Source organism: Dysidea avara, chromosome 3 (assembly GCF_963678975.1).
Source record: "Dysidea avara chromosome 3, odDysAvar1.4, whole genome shotgun sequence".
NCBI lineage: Eukaryota > Metazoa > Porifera > Demospongiae > Dictyoceratida > Dysideidae > Dysidea > Dysidea avara.
The window spans coordinates 13,805,646-13,824,836 of record NC_089274.1 but is presented as its reverse complement, the minus strand read 5'-3'; the positions used below and the strand labels follow the sequence as shown (position 1 = coordinate 13,824,836).

Below are 19,191 nucleotides of genomic sequence, written 5' to 3'. Positions count from 1 at the left end.
GAAAGGGTCTGCAGATCTCCTGCATTTCCACGTGATACTGACATTCATTCAATATATCACAGCAATTCTATTTCAATATTAGTGCTGCACCCTTATACCACACCCGCACGTGACTTGCTACTAATACTTTGGGTGACGTCTTTGGGTTGTAGTATTGTTTTACAGTGTGCAGGCTTGTGGTAATTAAAACTGATAATGCACACTCAGTTTGCATTGTAAAAATGTATAGGCCCTTGACGTATACACATTTCAATGTAGTTTTGAATGCTTGCATGACTTCCTTAATTATATAAGGTGGTCATGAAGTGCAGTGCAGGTAATTCTAAAGATATTGATAGATTCTGAATGCAAACATATCTAGATGTTGTGCCACGTATTCTCAGTAAGAAAAGCCATATGCAGGAAACAAACACAGTGAGGAACTTTTGCAAATTAAAATGTATATAGATGCAAATTTAAAATTTGGACAGTTCTGAATCGGTATGCTTATTACAGGGGCAGGTACAGGGTTTGGCAAGGGGGAAGCACCAGTGTAGTAGGTCTGAAGTAGGGGGTCTGGGCTTCCTTGAAGTTTTATTATGTAATTTTAACACAGAGTAATTCTATGCACAAATGTCTAAAATAATTACTATATTATATGCTTTCTGCATTAAAACATGATCATGAGTTGTAGGATCAGTGACAGTCATGAGTATAGTCCAATGTGTACAAAGGACTAAGTGAGTTATATACTTAGGAAGCTGACACTCATCCAACAAATCACAGCTGGTCTGCAGTTCTGCTGTCACTATATAAACATTAAAAATAGCAGCTAGCTGAAAGCAGAACAAAGTGAAAAAGATAACGTAGAAAACACATGCATGCATGCACTGCTTGAGAGAATAATACCAATCAAATTAGCAGACTATTAGAGGTGTACAGTGACCTTATAAGGCTTAAACATACACAACATAAAAGAGCAGACATCCACAACAAGGAATGTGATAAAATGGCAAGAAAGAAAAAAAGAAAACAGAAAACATAATACACATTTTTAACACTAATTCAGTGTCCCTTTGTTTTACACAGGTATGTACATGTATATGCTGATGGAAATTACATTAATAATTAATTGCATTCTTAGAATGCCACAATATAAGAGTATAATATACTGCAGGACTAATTTAGGTTACTTAATCTAAGAAGGTCTTGGCTTAAATCAAGTAAGGTGAATGTCCAGGCTATATACCTTGCATTGTATGCAGTCACTCTAATTGAGACTTTTCTCTAAATTTAAACTATTTCTTATAGCTAAATTTAAGAAGATTCTTCTAAAAATTAGACACATTCACCACAGTGATCCTTGGTTACTTTTAAATTTTATAGTTCTGTTTCTTCAAATTAAAAAGTTTCATTCTTACCACAGTGAATGTCAATTTACTCTAGCTAACTTAATTATACATAAATCTAGTACTTCTTTGCTGTGTAAAGCTGCATGACTGCTCTATTAGAATATATCAATTAAATTACCCACTGCATGAGACCCAATGTAAGTTTCATGTTATACTACTACTATTGTCATTGCTTTGGTCAATGCTATTGTCACTGTAGAAGCGGGCGCCGCCAGTCTATATAATATAGGTGTGATTTGATACATAGCGCGCATTCTCTAAAACTCTGCAAAATGGCAGGTCCAGGAAGCGAAAATGGAAGTAAGGATATATAAATATCATTCTGTATACTGTAGAGTGTAGTTTGTGATTGAGATAATGAGAGGAAGCAAAATAGAAAACATTGACCTGAGCACTAGCTGACCTTAGTAGCGGTAAAGAATTTGAAGAGAACGCCCTAGAAAACTTTCAGCTACACTGTGTGCGTATTTTAAGAATGATTTGAGTCTGTTACTCGGTCTGTTAGTCGTGTTTTTTAGGTGAAACGGGCTGCCTTATTTGCTAAAGCGTGTGTGCACGAGCTTTTGTCACCCTTGGCCTTGTTGCAGGCCACCATGCAGTGCCGATTCAAGTCAGGTCGTGGGGTGTGGCTTTTTGGGCTGCATGTGATGTTTTGCAGTTGCGTAGCAGTGCAATAGCTTTCATAAGATGAAATAACTAGCTAGCTAGTAGAAAGGCCATGCATGCACAATGGTCTTATATGAGCACACTGAATTTGTAGCGGAGGATTACGATGATGCCTGTATTTCCTCCCATCAGTATAGTAGTACGCTTCCAGTGGTGTTAGTTATAATATTGCCACAAAGTAATACATTATAGAAGGCACAAGAATAAAAACCAGAATCGCTGATGGTTGACACAAAACACTCCATAGTTAGCTATATACATGCAGTTTTGTGCTGATTATAGCTATACTTGCTCAAGTCCAGAGCCATCAAGCTGAAATGCGCCGATCATTTATTGGTAAACTGGACCTGTCTAATATAATGCATTGTTTTGTTTATATGTAATGATTTGTTTATATCTGATATGATGTCATTAACAATGGTTTGATGTCATGAATAAGTGATGAAGGGAAAGTTAAAGAAAAACACAATAGGGTCAGTTGGGGAAATTTATGGTTAGTGGCTTGTTGACCACGGAACTATATGTGTATACAATTCAATTACCATTGGTATTGGAACTATACAGTATACCACACATAAGTGCATGATTGCACATGGACTTCACAGTGATTTCTTATAGCTATATGTATTTAGCATATTAACATATTATATATGTACATTCACATATGCACACATGTGGCACACACATAAATGATTCAGCTCTGCTTTGTATCTTCACTGGGATTCCACAGGCATGCAGAAGGAGGCTAAAGTCAGCGAATGCAGGAAGGGAGGGATTGAATCAGAGGCTTGACACTGAAACACTACCGAGTGTAGTGGTGATGTGATCCTCCAGCAACATGTAGTTTATTTGACACCTTCTTTTAGCTTGTATCAACAAGCACCATAATTATGGTTTTCCTTTGATCTCTGCCTCTCTGAGACACAAACATGCATAAACACACATACGTACATATGTCACAGTCATATGTATACGTATATCCATCCATACGTACATACAGTAAAGAAGTGTTGCTTTTGATTACATACATTTGTAAGAATATTGTTTAAAATATATATATCATTTAATTTGATGGATTACTGGTGGACCAAACAGCGAAAATGTATGCTTGAAAAATTAAGCGTATATATATATAAATAGCTGAGATGAGCCATGATATACTTTATTATACATAAATCTGTGTCTATTGGTAATTTCCAATATTTAAAATAATAATGCTGGCTGACCAATTATATTGGATATAATTATTTGATTACACTTGTTATATAGAAAAAGAAAAACCAACAATACAGTACATCAACGAAAACATTGTGCCACGATGGGCACCATGGTGGAGACAGTTGGGGAAGTTGTTAGGAGTTGATGATTACTTGATGGAAATCATTGAAAATGATCATCCTAATGATTGTCAAAGATGTTGCCTTCAGATGCTAGAGGAATGGCTTCACAGAATTCCTAGTGCTTCTCTTAAGGACTTGATTGCTGCCACAGATAAATTATTATCTCAAGGTATGGTGCATATTATGAGAATTAGGTAACTATGTTCTTTATGCTAACTGTACCAACTTGTCATGCATTGTATCTCACTGTATTCTCAAGCATATAATTATTATATAGCAGAACTCTATAGCTACTTAGCTTCTAGCCAGTGTTTATTCTAGGACTGTTAGGGGGGGAAACTTTCCCCCCTAAAATCTCAGACTCACACCCTAAAATTGCGAGTGACTACTATGCTATACTTAGGTTTACCAATGACACACTAGACTTACCAAAAATGCTCTGAGATTCAATCTAAGAGTGGTTAATATGTAAAATTTTCCCAGGTTAAATTGTAAACGCAAACCTTAAGATGTTCTCAGTATGTATTATAGTGATGGCTATTCGATATCTGAGAGCCCAAGTATAGAAAAAAAGGCATGCTTAACTCTCAACATTGTCCTTAAATTCCATCTCAAAAAGTGTATATAATTTTGTAAAATCTCTACTTTTAAAATGGCATGCAGCCGTGCACAGCCATCTCAACTACCCCCCAGATATAATATCAGAAAGCCTGATATTAAAGTCTTGTTTTGCCATAACCATGAAAATGCCCTAGTATTTAATTCCAAACACACTAAGTATTAAATTATTTCTTGGAAGACATCTACATCATTATGTCATCACTACCATGCACTCATGCATCAAGCTCTACCCCTAAAATCAACACTCATGAACCTTAAATGCCTAACCAGATTGGCAACTATTTCAACTGCTTTATATAATTGTGAACTTGGACAACTATATAACAGACTTTCACCTGGTCACCCCCTGAATTCCTGATCCCCCCCCCAAAGGAGAAATCCTAGAATAAACACTGCTTCTAGCTAGTACAATTAGTATAAAGTACATTGAAAGCAAGAAATGACAGTATATAGCTATAATTATAGCGATGGTGGGGCTTGTCACACATATAACTTTTGTATCACCATGTCTCATGATTCGTTACTTTTTAGCACATTAATCTATACTTTACTTCATTTAAAATCAATAAATTGTGACTCTTCTATTGGAACAAATCAATTGACTGTTGTATTCTGGTGATTGTTTTATTGTGGTATATCAATTTTACTGTTTACAACAGCTGAGTTTTTCGGGTGAGAAAATTTCACATGGCTACTAATGGGTGTTGCTACAATGCTTGGGTTTAATCGTTATAAGTGCAGCTACCAAGTCCTGTATATGGCCACCTAAACGCATCAAATAACTTTGTATACACCACAAAATATCACCTCAGTGTGGTTTTCTAGCATCATTGCAGCAATTTCTTGGCTGCCACCTTTCTTTTTTCACCCAGGCTTTTTAAGGTTTTTACAACTTGGCTGTTTTTGTGTGGTTTTGTATACACCACATCAGTGTGGTTTTCTTACACCAAGAAAATGTACAAGAATTGTTGAAGTTTATAAGGTGCAGAAGATAGATAACCATCATAACCCCAAAATGCACATTTCCACACTGTATTGTTTACACCCCATTCACACTACCTTCTAACCTGAGTAGAGCATGGCATGGCTTGAAATAAATTGTGGTGTGAATCAGTCGAGCTGTACCAAACTGGGTCCAGCATAGCACAACAAGGAGAGGTGGGATAGGATACAATGTGAACACATTCTGAGCTGGCCAACTCGGCTAAACAAATATAACTTGTTCTGTTAACCGCACAGCGAGTATATTCTATGCTCTAAAACTGTTCTTTAAAATGGCTACGAGATGCCATAACTATGTGACAGTTACACTCAAACAATGTGTTAATATTCCTGGTGAAAGGAGCACCCACTAGCTTAAACATGGTGGTTATGAGATTGTACGGCTTATTTCAGCTGGTTCTATGTTTCCTCGCTACAATTCTAAGTGTCTAAATAGTCAAAAGCTTGTGTGCTTGTTTTAGCTAAGTATTATTCAATGCTCACACTATCAAGCTCATGTCAAATGCAGTAGCGTAGATGAGTATCAACCCAAGTTCAATAACCTGAGTTGAAAACACTGGCTAACCTGGGATAGTGTGAATGTGGTGTTAGCACTCTAGTCTTTGACTTTGGCCAGACAGACAGATAAGCCACCGGCAAACAGACAGACCAAAAGTTGCAACCTGCCATTAATTTTTTTTTTAATTCAACATAGTAGTTTCTGTCAGTGTTTACTTGTTTTTAAACCAGGTGCATGCTGGGCACACACCTGGTTTACTAATATAATTGTTTCTATAAAAAATCTCTATCTATCTGTCTACCTATGTTTGTCCATATGCACTCACATGAGCAAATCCTTTTATCTGTCATCATTTTATGATTTATTATGTGCCCTTCATAATAGATTATGGCTGGCTTCCTTTATAAGTTGGTACATAATGCACACAGGGGCATATTCAGGATTTTTCTAAGGGGGTTTCCAGACTTGGTCGGGGGTTTGGTTGGGAGTTAGTAGTGAAATATTGATGCAGGGGTCTTGGGCACAGCCCCCAGCCACTGACAGATTTTGAACAATGCTGTATGGATAATACAACTTCAATATTATAATGGTTGCTTAGCTTGTTTTAAGTCCTATCAATTATGGCTTTAGTATGGCTGCATGGTCAGGAGTATTGTAGTGATCCAAAATAGCTATGTCCAAATTCTCCAGTTTAAAAAATAATGTTTCTAGTTTTGTAAAATAACCACTATGAATATTCTATTAGAGTACTTTTAACTGCTCTATTAGAATACATCTGACTGCTCTATTAGAGTATCTCAATCTTTATTAACATTTTCCTTGTTTAGTTAAATTCATACTCTTGTTCTCCCTAAAATCCTTTTGAGAAAATTTTCTATTACATGCACATGTAGCTCTTGCTCTATTCCTATCTTTCTGCATATTTGTGCAAACAAACTATGATGGTTTGGTTTTCTTGCTGCAACTGAGCCCACAAGTTCAAATTTCAAAGGAGGTTTCTGGAACCCCAGGAGATTAACTGACACTTTTGCACTACAAGAAAAAAGCAAAGAGGATCCATGATGCACACATAGGTGCTGCGGTATAATTGTACATGAAAAAGCAAAGCAACATCAAAAACAAGCCTGTATCGTAGCAATAGCCATTTTCAAGTTAAACTTGTTTAGTTGTTTGTAGGTAGTTAATCAATTAGTCAGTTAGTATAGAAATTGAAGAAAGTATTTTGGGTTACCTTGTAGGGGTGCTTTTGGCTTGCCTGTATGCAATCATTACTGCATGAGAGCCATACGACGGCAAGGCTGGTTTCTGGTCAATATTTTGACAAGAAATGCAAACTTTTATGTTCCCTACTGCTACCTTAATAACTAAATTGTAATGGTTATGCATACTGTATAGTGGGATTTTTCTGGGGGGGGGGGGGGGGGGGGGATTTTCACCATTTAATTTGCAAAATAGTATTGTTTGAATATTACAAATGCATAAAAGAGGTGAAAATTTTTTCCCTTGAAATTTTGGATGGTGGCAATCTGCAAAATACTTTCCTGTTGAAAGAATCCTGCTATGCAGTGCTACATATAGTGCTTTATACTTTAGTAACATGGTATTCCCAACTCCATCCACATAGGAAAATCACAGTCCATCATTGTTACTATCATATATACGTAAATCAGTTTATATTAGAATTATAAAAATTGTATGATCACTTCATCACTGCCAGAGCCATAATACAAACAAGATAAAAGTCCTCTTGTACCACTTTAATACGTATACAACAGAACTACTCCACTACCACAATTATTGTTATTGATTCATGACAACTTGATCAATAATTATATAATGTTAAGTTATTAAGTGGTTAAACCCCATAATGGGTTGAAAAATAGCTTAGATTTTATTATCATGTGGTACAATAGTACTGTATAGTAGGGACCACAAAGGTTTGGGCATGTCCCATGAGAAAACATCATTCAAAAACCAGCCTCACTTTTTCCCTGACGACAATGAGGCAGTATTAGTCAGGTAAAACTAAGCCCAAACAAGCCTTCAGATCAACTCAAAATGCTTTCAACTAATTGCTTCGGAATTTTTATAAAAGATTATTAAAAGGAATTTTCCAGTGACTGACTGACTGACTTGATGCCTTCAGACAAGTGTAACTTGATAACAGCTAAGGCTCCAGGCTTGATTTTTTTGCTGTTCGTTGTCGCTTCAGTTGGACACGTGCCTTTTGGTATACTGCAGTGCGTACAATGCATTCTACATGGACTTACCATTGTCCTCCTTTGTATCTTTGCTGACAGCGAAAGGTGTCAATTTGACAGTAGCACATGATGGCTTCCCGTCGTACTGGAAATCATCCATATTTTTCATAGTGGCTACCTTGATTGCAGAGGTGCTTTCGAACAGTATTTGATTCATAAAGCTGTGTAACGGGTTGAACATAGCTGATAACAAAGCACAATGGATGCTTCACTTTTCAGACATAATTGATAGCTGGGGCATGCAGCGCCATTTCTTTCTTTTGGTGTGGTATGTGTTAGTTCACCAGTCATAATAATTTTATTTTACAAAAAACGTTAGCAAACAAGTACACAAAAAAATAGAATTTTCAACTAGAGTAGGGACCATAGCACATCAATAAAAAGTACTGAAACAAGCTGGAGTAATGCGTGTACGATATTAAATCACAGTAAAACAATGAGAAGTGTTATATCCCTACTGTGCATTTCCATTATGGTATCTTGAGCACAGTACACATTAGGGATATAACACTTCTTATTGTTTTACTGTGGTTTAATATCGCACACTACTCCAGCTTGTTTCAATACTTTTTATCGATGTGCTATGGTCCCTACTCTAGTTGAAAATTCCAATTTTTTTGTGTATTTGTATAATGTATGAAATCATAAGACATGCACTTTTTGTATTGCCATTGCTATAGGAATAGTGATGAAGTTCAGGTTTAGTTCATGTGACCATATAATGCAGCATATCAATTGGTCAGTAATATGCCCATTCTGACCATTAGAAAATTTTCACCTAATGTTATGCAGTGGCACATTACATCATAATCATACAGTACGGTAGTACTGTACATTAGGGATCATGGAGATTTGGGTTTTTCTGGCCAAAAACCACCCAAAAACCAGCTTCACGATACCATCCTGGCACCTTGGCAGTATTGATTAGGTATAACCAAACCCAAAGTACCTTCAGTATGATCCTAAAGCTTCCAATAAATTGTTACAAATATTTTTTTAATTTATTCATTGGAATTTTCTACTGACTAACTGCCTGCCATCAGGCAGGCAAGCGTAACTTGATAATGGCTAAGGCTATGGACTTGATTTTTTCACTTTTCGACATTGATTCATCCTGAGACGTGCCTTTTGGCATACCGCAGTACGTACAATGCATGCATCATGGACTTACCTTTATGTCCCATTTCTTTTTGCTGACAGCTTAAGGTGTAGATTCGCAGTAGCACAATCCATGGTTTCCCTACAGTACGTTTATAAACGGGAATTGTCCATATTTTCCGTGGTGACTGGATTGATTGCAGAGGTGATTCTAGCACTGTTCTTCGTTTGTAATGCCATTATATTGCTGTGTAATGGGCTGAACATGGCTGAAAGCAAAGCATAATGACCGCTGCACTTTCGATAATTGGACGCGCGAATCGTCATATTTTCGTGGTGACCGGATCAGACTAGATTGATTGCAGAAGCACTTCTTCTACTGTTTGTAATGTGTAATGGGCTAAACATAATTGAAAGCGAAGCGTAATGGCCACTGCACTTTCGAAGCAATATTTGATAACTGAGGTGCACGTTCAGACGAAAACATTAATAATTATTTTGGCGCAGTCATTTCTGTTGATGAGGTATGCTTGGGTTCACCAGTCATAATAATGTTACACAAAAAGTAAACAAACAAGATTAAGGAAAAATTAGGAATTTTAAGTTCGATTAGGGATCATAAAAAAAAGTAGGGAAACAAGGGAGGTCGCCTACACCTGCAGGTATACTAGTGGCCATTTAATTCCTAATTCAATATTGGTCTTGGGTATAGACTGAAATAAGGATTAAATGGTCACTAGTATATCTGCAGATGTAGGCGACCTCCCTTGTTTCCCTACTTTTTTTTTTCTATGATCCCTAATCGAACTTAAAATTCCTAATTTTTCCTTAAATAAATGTTTCCAGAGCTATGTGTTATTTGGTTGAATTTTCAATGACTTAGCACACCAGGTATATATACTAAATATAATGATAATCCATATACTCCACTGCTGAAAACAACGTGTAGCTCACAACACTGTAAATTCTTGCTGATATCCTTGCCTGTTTAAAATTTCTTATTGTATATTGCATTTGCCAACTTCTAATCACAAGATGCAATATTTCATGTAACAACCCACCTATACAACAGAACCAGTATACCTCCATTAAATTTACATATCTTAATAACGACCTTTATTTGGTTTGTCCATTATGGATACAAGTGATAAAACTAAAGCTGGTGACACCAATGCCTGGTAGCAGTCTTACTAGCTCAGTAGCTATATATGTATGTTATTGCTGTGTTGACAATTTATTATCATACAGTACAATAGTACTGTATATTATGGATCATGGCTTTTCTTGCCAAAAATATCACCCTACAACCAGGCACATAACGTGCCTTGGCAGTATTAATTAAATTCAAAAGTGCCTTCAGTGCAACCCAAAACACTTCCGAAAATTGCTACAAAATTTTTAAAAAGAATTTTCTACTGACTGACTGTCTGACTGATTCCTTCAGCCAAGCATCAGTCAGGCATGATTTTTTCACTCTTCAACATTGCTTTAGCCTGAAAGTGAAAAGTGCCTTTTGGCATACCATGGTATGTACAGTGCATGCCTGCTTGTGTTCTCCTTTGTGTTCCATTTATCTTTGTTGACTGTGCAAGGTGTCAATTCGTGGTAGCACCGTGTGATAGCTTCCCTAAATTTTGTGGGTAATTGTCCGAATTTTGTATTGTGACTGAATTGATTACAGAAGTCCTTCTTGTGGTGTTCTTCATTTATAATGCTGAATGGTCCACTTTGCTATTTCAGTAATGGAATAGTTGGAGTACACGTGACAAATACAATAAATCCGGTGCCATTACTGCGGTATGCATGGATTCATCAGTCATAATAATGTTACAAAAAGTAAACAGAGAACAAGTACAAGGAAAATCAGAATTTTAAGTATGATTAGGGAAGAAATAAACAAAGGAGGCTGCCTACACCTGAAGATATACTAACTAGACATTTTATAGGTGTAAACTGAAATAGGGATTAGATGTCTGCTAGTATGTCTTCAGATGTAGGCGACTTCCTTTGTTTCACTACTTTTTATTTCTTTGATCTTTTATTTCAAAAATAAGGAACTTATTAAGGAACTTCTTTTATTAAGCTACAACTTTTGCATAGTCAGTTTAAAGCATCAGACTGGATTTACTGTGATTATAAACTAAAGATAGCCTAAAATTCCAATCTGAAAGTTTCTAAAATCTCAAAAATAAGGAACTTCTTTTATTTCAAAAATAAGGAACTTAAAAATTCCTTATTTTTCCTTGTACTTGTTGCAACAAACCCTATATACGTATCTATATATTATGCCACTGTATTTCAGCAATATGCATGCGATAGTATATTAAACCCTCAGTGACACTTTACTTTTCACCTCCCATTTCATTAAAAACAAACAGTCCAGTAATTCTACTAGAGCAACCAAAGCTACAACTTTTGCATAGTCAGTTTAAAGCATCAGACTGGATTTACTGTGATTATAAACTAAAGATAGCCTAAAATTCCAATCTGAAAGTTTCTAAAATCTCAAAATCTTCTTCTCCAAACCCCTTATTTTTATTCCTTACCTGTAATATATTCTTATTGTAACAATGTGTATTCAGAAATCCCCTTTTTAATCTGTCACCGATTAACAGTATGACAAACATTGTTTTCTAGAGAATGAAGTTGTACAAGCAGCTAATCAACTTTTGTGCAGCCATTATACGCAAAGCAGATACACACCAGATGAAGATGACTGGCCACCATACCATCCCAAACACTACACTCCATTAACCATTATCCATCACAAGGGAAAGCGGACTGAGTCTGAAGTCACTCGCATAGCACGAAAATTAAGTGGTGATCAAATCTCAGAAACCAAGCAGCATTACAGTAAGAATATCTGTGATCTGTTTGCTCCATTTGACAATTCCACACTTAATCCATACCTCATTCTTATTGAAGGAGCACCTGGAATAGGAAAAACTGTTTTAAGCAAGGAAATTGCTTACCAATGGTCAAATAATACTATATTAACAACGGTAAAGTTGCTATTCCTATTATTTATGCGTGATCCTCAAATAAACAATGTTACTAATGTAGAATCCCTTGTAAGGTACTTTTGTGAAAGCTCTACACTAACTACTAAGATAACTGATTGGCTTGTGGAAACTGAGGGTAAAAATCTAACAATTGTACTTGATGGATATGATGAAGTTTCAGAAAATAACCAAAGTCATTTTATTAATGATATTGTGAGTCGTAGAAAGTTGGTAAGGTGTGGATTAGTAATCACATCTCGTCCCACTGTTTTGTTACATCTCCATGACATTGTTGACTGTAGGGTGGAGGTGGTAGGTTTTACTGAAGAGAATCGACAAGGATTCATTGAAAATGCCTTGTCAGATCAAAGTGACAAACTCAGCACTCTTGAAAGTTTTTTGAAGTCAAACCCATTCATTAGTACACTTTGTTATATTCCACTAAACATGAGCATACTACTTTCCCTCACTGAAGATGGTGTCAATGCACTACCAAAGACTCAAACAAAATTATTTGAAAAGTTTGTTGTTATGACAGTTGTTCATTTCCTTAAGAAAGGCAAAAAGGTATCTACCACAAGTGTAGCCAGTCTCAATGACATACCTGATCCTTATGATCAAATAGTAAGGGAATTGTCACAATTTGCTTTCCTTGCTTTACAAAAAGATCAACTGGTGTTTACACTGGCTGAAATCAAAGCAACATGTCCTAATCTCAAGCCCTCTAACTGGTATGGGCTTGGTCTATTAAAATCCGCTCACTACTTTAAGCCACAAGATGGCTGTGACCACGAGTCATTTCATTTTCTTCATATGGCCATTCAAGAATACATGGCTGCCTATTACATCATTTCACTACCTGAAGAAAGAACACTTGCAATACTTAACAATACATTTTGGAATGACCACTATTTCAACACTTGGATGATGTATGTAAGCATGACGGGTGGAAAAAGATTTGCTTTTGCACATTTTCTCTCTGGCAACCATTTTAAAATTTCCAGCAAGTTATTTTCAAAGTCAGTATCAGTCAAAATTTTGAACAACAAAATAAAGTGTCTCCGCCTGTTACACTGCTTAGCAGAAACTGATCACAAAATGCTATCATCTTTAGAGAGAATATTTCAAGGCAGAATAATTGACCTTAGTCATGAATCACTATCACTTGTTGACATCCATGCACTTGCAGTTCTGTTGTTAAGATCACCTAATAAGAACTGGGATATGCTTAATTTGTCATATTGTAATTTTGACAATGACAACTGCAATGCGTTTTGCAAAATGTTTGAATCTCAATCTGTTACTTTGAGAATAGATTGTGTTGACATTTCTTACAATGGTAATTTGCAGTGGCAGTGTCTCAATAATCTCTGCATGCTTTTTAATAAATGGCACATCAAGAGATTGATTTTATCTATCAACAATTTGTATAGCAGTTTAACAATAAAGAGAATTGATATTATCACTAAAGCATTAAGGAATATTGTACACATCAATAGTGAAAGTGATGGAGTTCTACAAGTCACACAAGTAGAGGAGCAAAATAGATTAATTGCGGTGTATTCTAACCCAGACACCATCGAATGTTTTCAGTGTTCTATTGTTAATGCCACTACTAAAGATGTAAAACGATTTGTTCAGACCATTCCTGAAAGAGAAGTAGCTCATGTCTTCTTTAACTTTGCTATCACTAATCCAAGAGAAAAATGTGTCTCACTTTCAAATTTTCAACTCACATTTGTTGGAGCTAACATGCATTCAAAAGGAGTGTACTTCTTAAGCAAATCAAAAATCCAATGTCGACACAGATGCAGCTCAAAACATCATTACATATCAGATTATTTCACAGCTGTAATAAGTCATGACTTTCAGTCAAGTACATCATATTTAGATGCTCTCACAGCACAGCATGCTAAAGGTATCAAAAGAGTGGTTAGTAGTCTTTCAAACTTACGAGTATTAAATATTTCTTATTCTACTATAAGTCATCATGGAGCAAATGACATTGCAGTTGCTTTATCAGCTAGCAAAAAATTACAATTTTTATACCTTCAAAACAACAACTTAGAAGAAGTAGGTTTGATCAAGGTATTAAAAGTAATAAATACATCCTCTCTGAGACAACTTAACATTTCAAACAATAATATTGGTAGCAAAGCATCATACTTTCTTGCAACTTTTTTATCTCATAACCCCAAATTACAGAGCTTGTATGTGCATGGTAACAAATTGGGATCCAATGGTGTAATTAAAATTGCAAAGGTTTTACAAGGTATCTCATGTCTGAGAGAACTGAGCATTTCAAGTAACAATATTGGTGGAGAAGCAGCACATTATATCGGAACAGTTCTGCGCTGCAATCACATCCAGAAGCTTTATGCATGGGGAAATAACTTTAAAACAGACGGAATAGTTGAAATGTTTCAAAGATTTAACCCATCATCTCTCACAGAACTAGATATTTCAAATAATAGTATAGATAGTGAATCAGCAAACAGCATTGCAACAATGTTATCTCACTGCCATAACCTGCAAAAGTTTTATATAGGAGGAAACAATTTGGGGACTGTTGGTACAATTGAGATTGCAAAAAGATTACAAGATATTTTATCCCTTACAGAGCTTAGCATTTCTAGCAACTATATTGATAGTGAAGCAGCAGCCGAAATTGCTGCTGTTTTACTTAGTGTTAACTTGCAAAAGTTCTACATTAGGGGTAATAATTTAGGAACAACAGGTATAAAACCAATTGCACAAGCTTTGCAAAAAGCTTCGTCTATAATTGAACTTAGTTTTTCCAATAACAATATTGGTAGTGAAGCAGCAGATGAAATTGCAAGAGTACTATCCTGTAGCACTAAATTACAGAAGTTCTACATATGGGGAAATAATTTAGGAACGAAAGGCATAATAAAGATAGCACAAGCTTTTTGCAACATTTCAGGTCTTAGAGAGTTGAGCTTATCTACCAACAACATAGGTAGTGAAGCAGCATATGACATTGCAAATGGCATAAGATGTCATACTCATTTACAGAAGTTCTCCATAAAGAATAACAACTTGGAAACAAATGGTGCAAAAGAAATTGCAAAAGCGTTACAGAATATTTCATCACTGACACACTTAAACATGTCAGGAAACAATATTGGTGGCAATGCAGCAGATGACATTGCAGCTGTAGTTTGCAATAATAAACTGCAAAGGTTCTACATGCAAGACAACAATTTAGGAATACAAGGGGCAGCCATAGTCATAAATGCCATTCAAAAGTCTTCCTCCATAACCCACTATGACTTAGGAAATGATGACAATACTGGAGCTTTGTTTAGTACTGAATTGTAAGATTTGTATACTTTAAGTGTATTATATATAATGCATTTATTTATTTATTTATTATATGTGTATTAGAAACAGCATGTAAAGTAGTTGTTTGAACTATATTAAAATGCTGGTCTTTATGTATTCTTATTCTTGTTGATAGCATGAGGAGTAATATATTCATAGGCACATACATGTACACCCCATAGAACAAAACTAAATCAGTTGCCTATATGTAATAATTATAGTGGTGATATGATGTCAAGTCTGATTGTGAATTTTCTGACCACATTAATATATAGGTTTATTTCTAGAGAAATTCTATATGCAACACTTGCTTTTTCTGTTGCTGGCTGCTACCTTGTTTTTGCATGCACAAACATCTATATACAATTATTGTATTAGTCTTCTGTCTTGCAACCATCATGTGTACTAGTGGCACTTTTAAGGCCATCTCTCCAAATGCATGGTTGTTGACTTGCACTGCTGATATTTCATGTTCACAGTACAAGATGGAGAGCACAACTGTCTAATTCACATTTCTCCTGGTGGACACAGAATGCCATGGTGATCTGTGAGTCTTCCATAAAGATTCACTATAAGATTTGTGATCTGACAAGCCTCTTTGATGATGTTAGTATAGATTGGCACTGAATTTTCGATTTACTTATAAAGTAAACTAATTTTGAGTGCATGTTAGAGTTGACATTCCATTACCTTTCATATAGTTTTTATGGATTTACTTTCTTAATAGTTTAGTAGCAGAGAGTTAATTGATCTTTTTCATGGTTCTTATGGGAATGATGTAATCATATTTGGTGTACCATATCGTGCCATATGCATTTAATTAAAAGCTTACAAAACAGAGAAGTGTACTGATAATATAATATCCTTGTAAAACTCTGCTTAGTGCTTTAAATATCTTAGTCCTCTAAGTTGGGCTTTGTGAATACAGAGTCTTTGCAGTCCTGTGTTAATAGTATACTGAGCTACTAAGCTGGTCATCTGATCTCAGTGCCAACATAAATGATTGTTAAGCTCTTATAAAATTTGACAAGTTGCTTTTAATAGCTTTATACTTTCTGTAGTCCATTGACTAACTCTAACATAACTTGAAAACAGCCGATACATTGCTGCTGTATATAGTATCTTGCAAGAGAAATTACAATATTATATTAATTATATCATCACTAATTCATGGTGCAGTGCAGAGGTTATAGATTGCAGTACTATGCTACAATACTCCCTCAGTCTAAGCCACCCACATCTAACTTGGATCACTTTTAACTAACATATGTATATAAATAAATTTTGTTGTACTTATGTCCTGAGTCCAGTATCACTTAAATGTGTATATGTAAGTAAGTATAGTTAAGTGTAGTGTAGTTGTAAGTTATTAAGTAAACACTGTGATGTACATATAGTCTGTACTTTTGGCTCTTGGTACCAAGGACAGAGGAGACACCGTTATTTAAGGGGAGGGGGTGTAGCTAGGATTATTCAGGGAAATGAGGGGACGACATGTCTCAGTGTATAAAGCATACTAGCATGCAAATCTAGGTAGTCTGGAGACATGCCCCCATGCACCCCTCAGAAAATTTTAAAATTAGACCCTCTGATATTGAATCTGAAAGTGATTTTTTAGCAGTTTATCAATCAGAATACTATTTATATTAGCTTGACTGTTGGTGACTGCATGCTTTATTAGAGTATCTCAATCTTGAGACATTTATATTAGTATCCAGTGGACTTATGTAGGGGTGACAGGAGTCTGGGGGCATGCCTCTCTCCCTCCAGGAAACTATATAGACTCTCAAAATCAAATCTGAGAGTGATTTCAATAGTAACCATTAAATTTGTTGACTGTTGTATTAGGACGACTGCTCTAAATATTGATCTTGATGCATATAGAGTCCAGTTGATTCACCGGAATTGCAAGTAGCTAAGCATTTGTATAGTTAGCTAATTTGGTGTAATACAATCAGCACAATTGTTCAATTACAGCTAGAGGTAATTTTAGAGAGGCTAGGCCCCTCCATAACCTTTTTGACAGGGGCTACAGTGCCGCCCCTACTTGGCACATGTTGTCAACAGACCATTGGAGTTTTTCTCAGACATCACATACTGGCACACAGAATGTGATTGAATTACTTTATTGAATTGAACTGATAATACTTTCCACTTTGTGGTTATAAGTTTTAAGAAGCACAAATCAATATACAACTACAGGGTCTATAAACACTGCAAGGCACCTTTAGAATGATAATGGGCTCCTGATATAGTAATCTGCCTTTTTAAAAAATCATTATGCATTCATATTATTAACCTAGCCTGTACAAGTAAGTGCAATGCCTCAATTTACACATACATGTGGCAGTACAGCACACAAATAAACTTATATGTAAAGTACAAACATGCTGTCAGCAGAAAGAAATGATACACAAAGGAGGACAATGTTAAGTCCATGATGCATGCAATGTATGTACTGCGGTATGCTACATGGCACCAGTCATATGAAGCAATATCTAGCAGTGAAAAAATCAAGCCCTAGAAATATGAAATAGTTACAGTACGCAAGACTTAAAATCAGCAAGAAAGCTGCAGTCATGTAAAGTACTTGTAAGCTGACCATCATTCTCTTTGGGAATTATTGAAGAAGCTAACCAAGTAAGCAACTGATTTATCAGAATGAGAGGTAAGAGCTTCAGTGATCATCTATCAACAGGACTCAAAATAAGTATGTCCTCTGCAGCTTTTGAATGTTACATAGTATACACAGTATTATATTGTGGTAGTATAATTGATAAACAACCCTTAATTGTAATGTTGCTGTTTAAGTATTTAGCTATAAGTTAGCTAAATGTATAGGTCAAGTTGCTGACTTGCTTTACAGGCCTGCAGATCCCTAGTGGAATAGTAGGTAATGAATCATAGAAACAATTATTTCAAGTTTGTGGGGACCCAAAGTATTAGTATTAGGTGTACAGGTAAGGAGGTTCAAGGAGCCTGTAAAGCCTGATCTTTACAACATAAAAACTGTACAGGTTATACAACAAGAATTAACTAATTAGTAATCATACAAAAAAGTAGACCAGGTACAGTCAAGTAAATTTTTAAAGTTGTTCAACGAGAGTGCGTTAACTACGTAATGAGGTAAGTTATTCCAATCATTAATGGCTCTCACAGTAAAAAATGACAATCTCACTCTAGTAGATGATTGTGACTTAAATACTTTGTAATTATGACCCCTAATTATTGATGAACTATTGCTGGTTAGTAATTCTGATGGATCTACGTTAAGATTATCTAATCAAAAACAGCCAAGCTGTAAAAAAAGGAGTGCGGCCCTTGAAAAGGCTATGGTGAAAAAAGATGTGAAATCCAAGGTGGTGGCCAAGAAATGGCTGTGATGGTAGGTTAATGGTAAAATTTTTAATAACGACAATTCAGGTGAATTTGGTGCCGCTTGGTCGCCGCACTCCTTTTTTTACAGCTTGGCTGTTTTTGATTAGATTTCACTTCTTTTTGTATTTGTATACCCCAAAGCCGGCCTATGGCCAGCTTTGGGGCTTTTTAACCTATAATTTTTTCTTTACCACAGGAAAAAGAAAAAGATGAAGCAGATTTTATAAATACTTTAACTCGTTCTTATTTTATCAGTAAATGTACAAATTATATATATAATGCATATATTTATTACATGTCAATTTATCCCCACAGGATAATTTGCAGCTGATGGGTGACTTGAAATGTAGCTGAACTCTCTACAGGGTGATTTGCTTGTATATAGATCAGCGTTGAAACCGGATCGGGTCATCCGGGTCACATTTTCTCCGGGTCTGACCCGGTTTACAATTTATCCGGGTCTGACCCGGACTGGATCACGTGAGAAACGAAATTGTTCGTTTGACGACGTGGAACTTATAAACGCTATCGCGTAGCTCTTTCGTGAGCCACGCCCACTTATCGCATTACCAACATATGCTCAGCCAC

The 19,191-nt window shown here is 35.8% G+C and overlaps 1 protein-coding gene across 1 annotated transcript; it reads left to right on the top strand.

The window, feature by feature from the left end:
* The first annotated feature begins 1,627 nt into the window (after positions 1-1,627).
* LOC136251765 (NACHT, LRR and PYD domains-containing protein 3-like) lies at positions 1,628-15,275 on the top strand. The gene is made up of 3 exons (XM_066044178.1): positions 1,628-1,691; positions 3,327-3,566; positions 11,516-15,275. Exons 1-3 carry the CDS (start codon positions 1,664-1,666, stop codon positions 15,220-15,222), a joined length of 3,975 nt encoding a protein of 1,324 aa, XP_065900250.1. The 5' UTR covers positions 1,628-1,663; the 3' UTR covers positions 15,223-15,275.
* Positions 15,276-19,191: the final 3,916 nt, after the last annotated feature.

Coding starts and splice junctions, on each gene's coding strand:
- LOC136251765 (XM_066044178.1), top strand. CDS start 1,664: ATGGCAGGTCCAGGAAGCGAAAATGGAA. Junction 1,692..3,326: donor TCCAGGAAGCGAAAATGGAA/GTAAGGATATAT, acceptor CTTGTTATATAG/AAAAAGAAAAACCAACAATA. Junction 3,567..11,515: donor AGATAAATTATTATCTCAAG/GTATGGTGCATA, acceptor ATTGTTTTCTAG/AGAATGAAGTTGTACAAGCA.